At 32.1% G+C, this 12,349-nt stretch overlaps 2 protein-coding genes across 2 annotated transcripts; one reads left to right on the top strand and one right to left on the bottom strand.

Annotated features, from left to right (window-relative positions):
• The first annotated feature begins 575 nt into the window (after positions 1-575).
• LOC136032353 (uncharacterized) lies at positions 576-2,800 on the top strand. Its single transcript, XM_065712675.1, has 2 exons — positions 576-763; positions 2,629-2,800. Exons 1-2 carry the CDS (start codon positions 576-578, stop codon positions 2,798-2,800), a joined length of 360 nt encoding a protein of 119 aa, XP_065568747.1.
• Positions 2,801-4,316: 1,516 nt separating this feature from the next.
• Positions 4,317-11,598, bottom strand: LOC136032352 (26S proteasome non-ATPase regulatory subunit 10-like). Its single transcript, XM_065712674.1, has 2 exons — positions 11,472-11,598; positions 4,317-4,576 (listed from the first exon to the last, which is right to left on the bottom strand). The coding sequence occupies exons 1-2, from the start codon at positions 11,596-11,598 to the stop codon at positions 4,317-4,319; spliced, it is 387 nt and encodes a 128-aa protein (XP_065568746.1).
• Between the last annotated feature and the right edge of the window lie 751 nt (positions 11,599-12,349).

The following is a 12,349-nucleotide window of genomic DNA, read 5'->3' as shown; positions in this document are numbered from 1 at the left end:
ATCCCCCTGTGCCCCCCGGCGTCCCCGTTGTAGTTGTGTCCCTGTGTCCGGGTCGTCATAGCCATTTATGATTTTTACAATTGCTTATAATACTTGGAAATATCTTTTCAACCAATTCATTTTTGGACGTCACTAAATTACAGAATTCAGCAGGCAGTTGTATACGTCCTGAAATTGAGTCTATTGGGAGCTTTCCGTTTCCGATTGCCAGCAATTTATCTTAAAAGGTTTTCACCAGAGTTATCGTTTTGCAATCGGACACGCATATTTATAGTTAATTTACATTTCTTAACATTTGCCCATAAATTAGAATTTTTCAGGCAAGCATTCATTTCGTCCGCAGGGGTTTATCTAGGTATTATAGGCAATGTTTGCCTGAAATGTCCCGCAAGCAATAATAATGTGCTGCCAAAGGGTTTCGAATTTTCTCACAAATCTCGAAATGATTACTCCAGAGCCTCGAGCGATTTTTTGTGTGCCATTATACAATCATCCGAAATAATAAATTTTCATTGCTGCAATACTTTACCCATCCCAGATGGTTTGGAAATATTGCACGTGGGAGTTCCTGTAGAATGCAAATTCAGAGGCAACTTCATAGTGGAATGAACAGTTCTTCCACGAGGCAGCAAATTTATGGCTATTCCGGACGACGAAATTGCCAACGCTATGTCGTTTTTGATCAAATTGATAACAGAATCAATTTTATCACAAACGTTTTACCAGTAACTCCTGACTCTTCCAAAAAGAATATTTCTCCAATGTTGTTTTCTACGCAATGCATTATCTATATATATAAAAATAAGTTGTCTGTCTGTTATGTCTGTTACACTTTGTCTGCTACGCCAGACATATGACGTCTGAAAAATAAAGAAGAAAAAGAAAACTGAAACTTAAAATGTAAAAACTGGGAATTGCATAAATATTTTGAAATATTTTGACAATAGAAAATGGTAAAAAAATTAAAAAAAATAAAAAGAAAAAACTAAAAAAAAACTAAAAATAAAAAAAATGAAAAAACCTAAAAAGAAAAACGTAAAAAAAAAATTAAAAAAATAAAAAATGAAAAAACCTAAAAAGAAAAACGTAAAAAAAATAAAAAAAAATAAAAGAAAAAAAGTAAAAAAGCTAAAAAACAAAAAAGAGAAAAAACTAAAATAACTGGGAATTGCAAAAATATTTCAATATATTTTGACAATAGACTAAAGTAATTCGGAAACCGTAAAACAGATACCCAAAACTTGAGGTTTATTATAAATTGTTGGAGCTTTAGCATGCTTGGTACGTAAAGATTTTTTCAAGTGTCAATGTTAGAACGAACATTGACAAATTGAAGAAAACAAATCAATAAAAAGGAGAAACTAAAAAAAGAAAAACTTAAAAAAAACTAAGAAAAGAAAAAACTAAAAAGAAAAAAAAATAGAAACTGTATCTATATATATAAAAATAAGTTGTCTGTCTGTTATGTCTGTTACACTATGTCTGTTACGCCAGACATATGACGTCTGAAAAATAAAGAAGAAAAAGAAAACTGAAACTTAAAATGTAAAAACTGGGAATTGCATAAATATTTCGAAATGTTTTGACAATAGAAAATGGTAAAAAAAAACTAAAAAAACTAAAAAGAAAAAACTAAAAAAAAAACTAAAAAACAAAAAAATTAAAAAAGAAAAAACCTAAAAAGAAAAAACGTAAAAAAAAATAAAAAAGGTAAAAAACTAAAAAGAAAAAAAAAACTAAAAAAAAGGTAAAAAACTAAAAAAGGAAAAAACTAAAAAAAACTGGGAATTGGCCAAATATTTCAATATATTTTGAAAATAGATTAAAGTAATTAAAAAACTTTAAAGCAGATACCCAAAATTTGAGGTTTATTATAAATTGTTGGAGCTTTAGCATGCATGGCAAGTAAAGATTTTTCCAAGTGTCAATGTTAGAATGAACATTGACAAACTGAAGAACCATTTCAGATTATCTTCATAGGAGATCAAAATTAGCTACTTTGCTAAGAAAAATGGCAGAAGGAAATCATCATCCTACAAAAGAAAAGAATATGCAGTAATTATCGGATATCCAAAGCGAATATTTGATTGAAATAATAAATTTGCTCGAAAAAGGAATTCGGAGAAAAAACCATTTCATAGTGCAAAAGTGCATAAAAGTAATTAGGCACTTGATAAGAAATTGTCAATCATTCACTGAAAATAATCATCGCGTAAGAATAAGAAAAAACAGTAACACAAAATTAAGATGATGCTAATACTGACTTGTATTTTTACACCAAAAAAAATAACTATGTAATATCAACGCAATTTCTATAGCAGAGTTGAAATTCTACGAAAAGAACTAGCCTTACCACCTTTAGAATTAGGACTGGCAAGAAAAAGAACTGGAGCCAATCAATGGTGTAACTAAGCAGAACCTAACTAAGAAGAAGTAATTATGGTAAAACTCCCCTTAATTTAGCAACTTCGAAAGAATACAAACAGACTGTTGAAAGTTTCTTAAAGTCTGGTGCTGACTTTAATATAAGAACTAATTATGGTACAAGTCCACTTCATTTAGTATATTCGATACGATACACACAGACTGTTGTGTATCTTTAAAGTATGACACTAATTTTAATCTAAGAAATAATTATGATGGAGGTCCACTTCATTTCGCTGCTTTAGCTGGATGCTCACAGATTGTTGAATGTCTTCTCAAATATGGAGCTTATGTTAAATCTAAGGACAAGGATGGCAGGACAGCGTTTCATAATGATATTTATTCTGGAGCTGATTTTAATATAAGAACTAATTAGGAAGAAAGTCCACTTCCTTTATAAGCTTCGAAAGGATATACGCACACTATTGAATGTCTCTTAAAGTGTGGTGCTGATGTTAATATCAGAACTAATTATTGTAGAAATCCGCTTCATTTAGCAGCTTCAAAAGGATACACACAGACTGTTGAATGTTTTTAAAGTATGAAACTGATGCTTAAAGAAATAATTATGATGGAAGTCCACTTCATTTAGCGGCTTTAGCTGGATGCTCAGAGACTGAACGTCTTCTCAAATTTGGAGCCTGTATTAACTCTAAGGGCAAGTATGGTAGGACAGTGCTTCATTATGCTATTTTTTTGGAGCTGAAGTTAATATAAGAACTAAGTATGAACAAAGTCCACTCCCTTTAGCAGCTTCGAAAGGATACACGCATGCTATTGAATGTTTCTTAAAGTCTGGTGCTGATGTTAATATAAAAACTAACTATGGTAAAAGCCTACTCCAGAAAAAATAGCTTAATGAAGTGGTGTCCTGTAATCCACTTGTCATTAGAGTTAACATAGTGTCCATATTTGAGAACACTTTGAACAGTATCTGAGAATCCAGATAAAGCAGCCTAATGAAGTGAGGCATCCTTGTCCTTAGAGTTTAACAGTATGTGAGCATCCAGATAAAGTAGCTAAATGAAGTGGGCTTCCATCATAATTATTTCTTGTATCCTCTCAAAACTGCTAAATGAAGTGGAATTCTACCATATTTAGTTCTTATATGACCGTCAGCATCAACTTTAAGAGACATTCAACAGTCTGTGTGTATACTTTCGAAGCAGTTAAAGGAAGTTGACATTCTACATAATTAGTTCGTATATTAATATACTTAAAAAACATTCAGCAGTCTGTGCGTATCCTTCTGAACTTGCTAAGGGAAGTGGATTTCTACCATAATTAATTCTTATAGTAACTTCAGCACCAGACTTTAAAATACATTCAACAGTCTGAGTGTATCCTTTCGAACAAGCTAAAGAAGTGGACTTTCTTAGAGCTCCAATTCTTAGAGATGGGCTCCATATTTGAGAATACTTTCAGCAGTATGTGAGCATCCCGCTATAGCAGCTAAATGAAGTGGATTAATTATTTCTTATATTAACATCATCGTCATACTTTACAAGACATTCAACAGTCTGCGTATATCCTTTCGAAGCTGCTAAAGGAAGTGGCCTCTCTTCTTATTTAGTTCTTATATTAACATCAGCTCCAGAAAAAATAGCATAATGAAACGCTGTCCTGCCGTCCTTATCCATAGAGTTAATATAGGCTCCATATTTGAAATGACTTACAACAGTATGTGAGCATCAAGCTAAAGCCGCTAAATGAAGTGGATTTTCATCATAATTATTTTTTATATTAACATCAGTGTCATATTAAGCAGACTGTGCGTATCCTTTCAAGGTTACTGAATGAAGTGGACTTCTACCATAATTAGTTCTTATATTAACGTAAGCACCAGACTTTAAGAGACATTTAACAGTCTGTTTTTATCCTTTCGAAACTGCTTAGGGAAGTGGACTTTCTTCATAATTAGCTCTTATATTAACATCAGCTCCAGAAGTAATAGCATAATGAAGCAGTGTCCTGTAATCCTTATCCTTAGAGTTAACATAGGCTCCATATTTTAGAAGACTTTCAACAGTATGTGAGCATCCAGCTAAATATACTAAATGAAGAGGACTTCCATCATAATTGATTAGTTTATTTACATCAGTGTTGTAATGTAAAAGACATTCAGCAGTCTGTGTGTATCCTTTTGAAGCCACTAAGAGAAGTAGATTTCTATCATAATTAGTTCTTATATTAACGTCAGCACCAGACTTTTAGAGACATTCAACAGTATGTATGTATCCTTTCGAAGCTGCTAAAGGAAGTGGACTATCTTCAGAATTAGTTCTTATATTAACATCAGCTCCAGAAAAAATAGCATAATGAAGCGATGTCTTGCCATCCTTGTTCTTAGAGTTAACCTAGGCTCCATATTTGAAAAGAATTTCAACAGTGCGGTGGCATCTAGCTAAAGAAGAAAAATGAAGTGGACTTCCATCTTTATTATTTCTCATATTAGTATCAGCGTCATACTTTAAAAGACATGCAACAGGCTGTGTGCATCCTTTCGAAGCTGCTAAGGGAAGTGGACTTTCTTCTTATTTAGTTCTTATATTGACATCAGAACCGGACTATAAGAAACATTCAACAGTCTCTGTGCATCCTTTCGAACTGCTAAGGGAAGCGGACTTTCTTCATAAATAGTTATTATATTAACATCAGCTCAAGAAAAAATAGAATAATGCAGCGGTGTCCTGCCATCCTTGTCTTTAGAGCTAACATAGGCTACATATTTGAGAAGACAATCAACAGTCTGTTGGCATCCAGCTAAAGCAGCTACATGAAGTGGACTTCCATCATAATTATTTCTTACTAACTGTTGGTGTGGTGCCAACGTCAAGAGAAATTTCGCAACGTGCATTCAATTTTGAATCGCTATCACTGACGAAGTACAGTTATAAAAATTTATGATTCTCACCTGAGAATGGTAGATGGGACCCTGCTCTACTATAAATTTGCCCTTTTACTTTGAGAGTAGGGATAAATTGATCTTGGTGTTCGATTTGGGCACCAAACGACGTCATTTGGAAACAAGAGCTATATTTTCTGATGTTTGATAAAAAACGCTTACGTAGTTCTAGTAAGCAAATTCTTATGGTGGTGCAACCAGTTCAGGAAGTTTAACTTTTCCTGAGGCGAACCACATTCCCATTGTTTCACCATTAAATTCCAAGGCCTTGTAATAGGGACAAATTTTAGACATAGTCCCGATTTGAACACATCTAGTCAAGCTATAATCATCGACTGGGCTGTAGCTGAATGCCAGGCGATAATTTTCACGTTGCTCTTGTGATTCCTCGGTACGCTTTCTTTTGGCATTTTCTCTTAAAGCCGCAAGCCTGTTTTCATGCTGCTCTTGTGATTTCTCGACAAACCTCCTTTTTTAATTTCTCTGTGAACTGCAAGTCTGGTTTCGCGTTGCTATGGTAGTGCCTTGACACGCCGTCGTTGACGTAAATTGCACATTCCTAATCTGGCCCTTTCTCTTTGAACCGCAAGCCTGTTTTTGCTTTTTGGTTAAATTCTATCTTTCTCAGTGTTTTTCAATTTGTCAATGTTCATTCTAACATTGACACTTGGAAAAATCTTTACGTACCAATCATGCTAAAGCTCAACAATTTATAATAAACCTCAAACTTTTGGGTATATGTTTTAAAGTTTTCGAATTACTTTATTCTTTTTTCAAAATATATTGAAATATTTGTGCAATTCCCAGTTTTTAATAATTTAAACAATTTAATAAAATTGAAAGAGCCTCAATTTTTTGGAATAGTTATTATCCTAAGGCTTTTTTTCTTTTTTTATTTTGTTTCTTTTTAGTTTTTTTTGTTTTTTATTTTTTCTTTCTTTTTCTTTAGTTTTGTCTTTTTTTATTTTTTTTTTATTTTTTTACTTTTTTTAGTTTTTTAGTTGTTTCTTTTCTATTTTTTATTTTTGTTTTATTATTTTTTCTTTTTTTTTAGTTTTTTGATTTTTTAGTCTTAGTTTTTCTTTTTTAATTTTTTTTCTTTTTTTGTTTTTTCTTTTTTTCAGATTTTGATGTTTTTTCAGTTTTTCTCTTATTTTAGTTTTTTTTAGTTTTTTTTAGTTTCTTCCTTTTTTTTAATTTGTATTCTTTTTTAGTTTTTTCTTCATTATTTAGTTTTTTCTCTTCAGGTTTTTTCTTTAATTAGTTTTTTTTTAGTTTCTTCCTTTTTTTAATTTGTATTCTTTTTTAGTTTTTTCTTCTTTTTTAGTTTTTTCGCTTTTTTTATTTATATATATATATATATGTTTTCTCTTCCTTTTTTTAATTTTTCTTTGTAGTTTTTTCTTTTTTTTTTAGTTTTTTAGCTTTTTAGTTTTTTTTAGATTTTTTTTCTTTTTAGGTTTTTTTTCTTTTTTTTGTTTTTTTCTTTTTATTTTTTTAGTTTTTTATCCTTTTTTTTCTTTTTTCAGTTTTCTTTTTCTTCTTTATTTTTCAGAAGTCATATGCAAACCCTGAACAAAAAAATACATACAACTTATTTTTATATAAGCGTAACAGACGGACATACAACTTATTTTTATATATAGAAAAAAAGATAGATAGATAGATAGATAGATAGATAGTTAATACAAATTAACTACATAAAACTTGCGAATATACAACATTCTTCACTGTCCCATTGTTTGTGCATATAAATAGATTTTCAGGTTAAAAACTGATCACCGACCATAACGATTGCCACTTTGTCGATAGTTGGAGCGTTGTATCTACGCACATTTTTGCCAGTAGGCGTTTTGTCAGTGAAAATAATAATTTTATGCGTATCAGTAGGCATCCAATCGATTGCTGTTTTGAACACGCGCACTAAATCATTATTTTCGTGGAAAAGATGTTGCAATTGGGAAACGATAGCCCTTTCAACGTCGGGAGAAATTTCAGAACATGCATTCAATTCAGAATTGCTATCACTGATGAAGTACAGTTGTAAAAATTTATGATTCTCACCTGAGAATGGAAGAAGGAATCCTGCTCCTAAATGATAAATTTGCCCTTTTACTTTGAAAGTAGGCATAAGTTGATCTTGATTTTCGATTTAGACACCAAACGACGTCATTTGGAAACATGAGTTATATTTTCTGATGTGTAATAAAAAACGCTTGAACGAAGTCCAGCTGTTGTTCACTTAGTTGTACATTTTCAGAATGGTCAATGTATTTATTTTTGGAATCCAACGTGAAACAAAGAGCCCTGAATCAACCGGATATATCGTTAACTGCTTTTTTTTCGTTATGTCAAAATAATTCTTTTTGAAAAAAACTGCTGTATACTGAAGTACCTTCGTATTACACGTGGAATGCTAAGAAGAAATAATTTGAACGTCGGAAACAGGGTAAGTCAGTCGACGGCCAACCTAAGCTGCAAAGGGAAGTGGACTTTCTTTATAATTAGTTCTTATATTAACATCAGCTCCAGAATAAATAGAATAATGAAGTGGTGTCCTGTCATCCTTGTCCTTAAAGTTAACATAGAACTCCATATTTGAGAAGACTTGCAGCAGTATGTGAGCATCCAGCTAAAGTAATTAAATGAAGTGGATGTCTATCCTAATTATTTCTTTCCTCTGGCGTCTCAGGACTAAGTTATATCAAGAGGATAAAACTTACAGTTATCCAGGTATTTCTACTCAAAGCGGCAACGCGCCCATTTTCTCACCAGCCATGTTAACAACCTCTGGAACAAATACCTGCAAGATACCGATGCTCCACAAACCACAAAACTGTTTTAAGAACTATCTCAACAATAAATGGTCAACAAAAGACTGGAAATATAACTGAGAGGTACTCGACTCATGTATTATTAAATAAAAAAAACTAGTTTTTTTTAAACTGAAAGTAAGGAGAGACATTAAAACTTAAAACGAACAGATATTACTCCGTATGTGAAATGGGTTGTCCCCTCCGCAATCCCTCGCTCTTTACGTTAAAGTTTTTAATTGTTTTAAAACGTAGAATTGTGGCACAGAGTTAAACTTTAGCGTAAAGAGCGTGGGATTGCGGAGGGGTTTCGCTATACATTTCTCTGATACGTTGAATGCGATGGTGTGATTTTCGTTAAGATTCTATGACTTTTAGTGGGTATTTCCCCCTATTTTCCAAAATAAGGCAAATTTTCTCAGGCTCTTAACTTTTGACGACAAAGACTAAATTTGATGAAACTTATATATTTAAAATCAGCATGAAAATACGATTCTTTTGATGTATCTTTTAGCATCAAAATTCTTTTTTTAGAGTTCCGTTTACTATTGAGCCGTGTCGCTCCTTACTACAGTTTGTTCAATCAATCAATCAATATTTAATAATTCAAATTAAAAATATACAAAAACAGTATTTTGCCCAAACAGAGAGCAGAACTCGTAAGGCCGAGGCAGCACAAATGCATAAAAAAACACAACGTCTCGTCATACTAATAATTCCAAAAGGAGAGAGAAAAAACTAAGACAAAAAAAACATACGAGAGAAAAAAAACATACAAGGTAGGAGATCATAGGGGAGGCCACCCCAGCGCAAGAACACCACAGCAAAATACATACTAGAATCTATTATTAATCAATCCCGACATCCAGGCAAAGAATTATTTTTGAAATATGTTTTTTCAAAGAAAATCGACTTTTGAAACTTCGGGACTCCTCAATCAATATGTTTTTTCAAAGAAAATCGACTTGTGAAACTTCGAGACTCCTCATGATTCCTCAGTCATGAGGAATCTGGTATCTGATTGGGAATCTAGCTCTTTCTAATTGAATTGGCAGAAGGCGATACTTCTTGGAGCGGATGCAGTGGGCAGGAGAAGTGGGAGTCCCAATTATACCCAAATCATGGAAATAATTTGCTGAGGATTAGATATCATAAAAAAAAATAAAAAAGAATCAATGTCAAAAAAAAGAAAAAATTAAAAAAGAAAAGAAAACATATATATATATATATATATATATATATATATATATATATATATATATATATATATATATATATATATCTATATATATATATATATATATATATATATATATATATATATATATATATATATATATATATATATATATATATATATATATATATATATATAAAGCTAAATAACTAAAAGAAAAGAAAAAAATAAAAAAGAAAAAGAATTAAAAAAAACTAAATAAAGAAAAAAACCTAAAAAGAAAAAATCTAAAAATTACCAAAGAGAAATTACCAAAAAAAATTGTGCCGAGGAAAAAATTGTTTAAATATAAAAAACTGGTAATTGCACAAATATTTTAATACATTTTGACAATGGATTAAAGTAATTCGAAAACCTTAAAACAGAAACACAAAAGTTTGAGGTTTAATAGAAATTGCTGAGCTTTAGAATAAATTTACGTCAACGAAGGGGTGTCGAGGAACCAAGAGAGCAACGCAAAAGTATGCCAGGGAATCACAAGAACAACGTGAAAACAGGCTTGAGGCTCAAAGAGAAATTACGGAAAAAAATCATGCCGAGGAATCACAAGAACAACGTGAAAACAGGCTTGCGGCTCAAAGAGATAATGCCAATAGAAAGCGTGCCGAGAAATCACAAGAACAACATGAAGATAGGATTGCGGCTCAAAGAGATAATTCCAAAAGAAAGTGAGCCAAGGAATCACAAAAGCAACGTCAAAATTATCGCCTGGCATTCAGGTAGAGCCCAGTCAATGATTATAGCTTGAGTAGATGTGTTCAAATCGGGACTATGTCTAAAATTTTTCCCTATTGCAAGGCCTTGAAATTTAATAGAGAAACAATGGAAATGTGTTAAGCCTCAGGAAAAGTTAAACTTCCTAAACTGGCTGCACCACCAGAGCCATTGAAGACTTAATGACATTACAGACTGGGACACCGGGGCACAAATGACGACCGGGACACAGGGAACCAGCTACAACAGGGACGCCGGAAGGGAAAAGGGGGGATATATAAATGACGACGGGGACACAGGGAAAATTCGATTAGCAATCAACATCAACAAAGCTGAAGGGCAATCATTAGAAAAATGCGGTATAGGTCTGAATACGGATTGTTTTCCCATGGACAATTATATGTTTGCTGTTCAAGAGTCGGTGAACCGGACAATCTATTTATATGCACAGACAATGGGACAGCAAAGAATGTTGTATATTCGCAAGTTTTACGTAGTTAATATATATATATATATATATATATATATATATATATATATATATATATATATATATATATATATATATATATATATATATATATATATATATATATATATATATATATATTCAAAGGTGGGACACAGTGACACAACTACAATGGCGCCTAACTCTTATGGCACGTAACGTTTCACTTGCACAGGGGGGCTTGGGAGGGCACGAAGCGCCCCCACTAACTAAGTGTTCCACCAACAGCTAGTTTCTTATATTAACATCAGCCTTACACTTGAAAAGACATTCAGCAGTATGTGTGTATGCTTTTGAAGGTGCTAAATGAAGTGGACTTCTACCACAAAACTGTTTTAAGAACCATCTCAACAACAAATGGTCAACAGTAGATTGGAAGTATAACTGAGAAGTACTCGACTCAGCAGCATCAAGCCGCTAGTCAAGTGTACATATTCAACTATGTGTCATGTATTATCAAATTAAGTCCACTTCAAGTTCTAAGTTCAGTAAATTTTGTAGAATTTTTACTCTTTTACAAAAAAGTTGTCGATAGTTATTACTAGTGTTTTTGCCAGCTAAGATGTTTTCTAGTTTCAGATAATGTAAATTTTGTGTTACTATTTTTTTCTTTTTGCGCGATGACCATTTTAGGCGAGTGCGCTATAGTTTTTAAGCAAGTGCGTAGCTATTATAATAAACTTGTCAATTTTGAAAACGCTATAGCTCCGACTTGCTTTTTTGAGCAAATTTATTATCTCATTTGAATGGTCCGGGGGTGTTGCAGATAACATATTCAAATCCTCTTCTTTTATAGGATGATGGCTTCTTTCATTTTTATTACTAAAATGGCTAATTTGGGTCTCCTATGAAGATAATTTGAAATATTACGCTCTGACTTTCTGGTTCTTCCAGCGATTTCAGTGTGTTTTACTTTTCCATAAACTATGGTTGTAACTTTTACTAAACCAATAACCGTTAGTCCTCCGACTACGGTTATAACAAACTGTTCAGCCATTATTTCAATATTAAATAGAATTAATTTAATATAAACTCAAAAAATTACCTAACGAGTCATTTAAAGCAAACGTAAATCAAATCTAATTTAAAAATTTTCAGGTATTTTTCTGGTAGAATTAAAAAAAAAAATCATTATTGCTCAGACAATAGAAATATTTGTGCAGTTTGCACTTAAATAAAATTATTTTATTTCGAATCTTCAGGAATTATTCTAGTTTTTCATTTGTGTCCAAGAAGAAGACAATTAAAAAGAATTTCGCATATAAATTCGGGTGAATTCCCCCTGTGTATAATTTCCCCTGACAGGTTCAGTCCCAGGCACTTTCTTTCCCATAGAACTTTCCCATAGAAAATTCATTCATGAAAACTAATTGGAATTCTAATGTGTAGACTAATATATGACGATAGTGCTCAATACAAAAATAACACTTTGTTGACCAATACAGATGGTCTGATGTAATACTGTGGTGTAACCCGTAACATATGTTTAAAATAACGTAGTTTTAGTTAAAATCATTTCGGAGGGCAAGCACATCATACGAGACACAAATGGAAAGCTAGAATAATTCCTGAAAATTCTAAATAAATTAATTTTATCTAACTGCAAACTGCACTAATATTTCTGGGTTGGAGGGGGAAAAAGAAATTCTGGAAACTGGAAATCTTGGATAAGGCTTAGAGTGGAGAGATCAAGATAAAACTTGATGGGAAGCATAAGCACAAGTTATAGATATGAAATGGATATAATT

Source organism: Artemia franciscana, chromosome 10 (assembly GCF_032884065.1).
Source record: "Artemia franciscana chromosome 10, ASM3288406v1, whole genome shotgun sequence".
Taxonomy (NCBI): Eukaryota; Metazoa; Arthropoda; class Branchiopoda; order Anostraca; family Artemiidae; genus Artemia; species Artemia franciscana.
The sequence above is the reverse complement of the archived record's forward strand: the minus strand, read 5'-3'. Positions and strand labels throughout refer to the sequence as shown.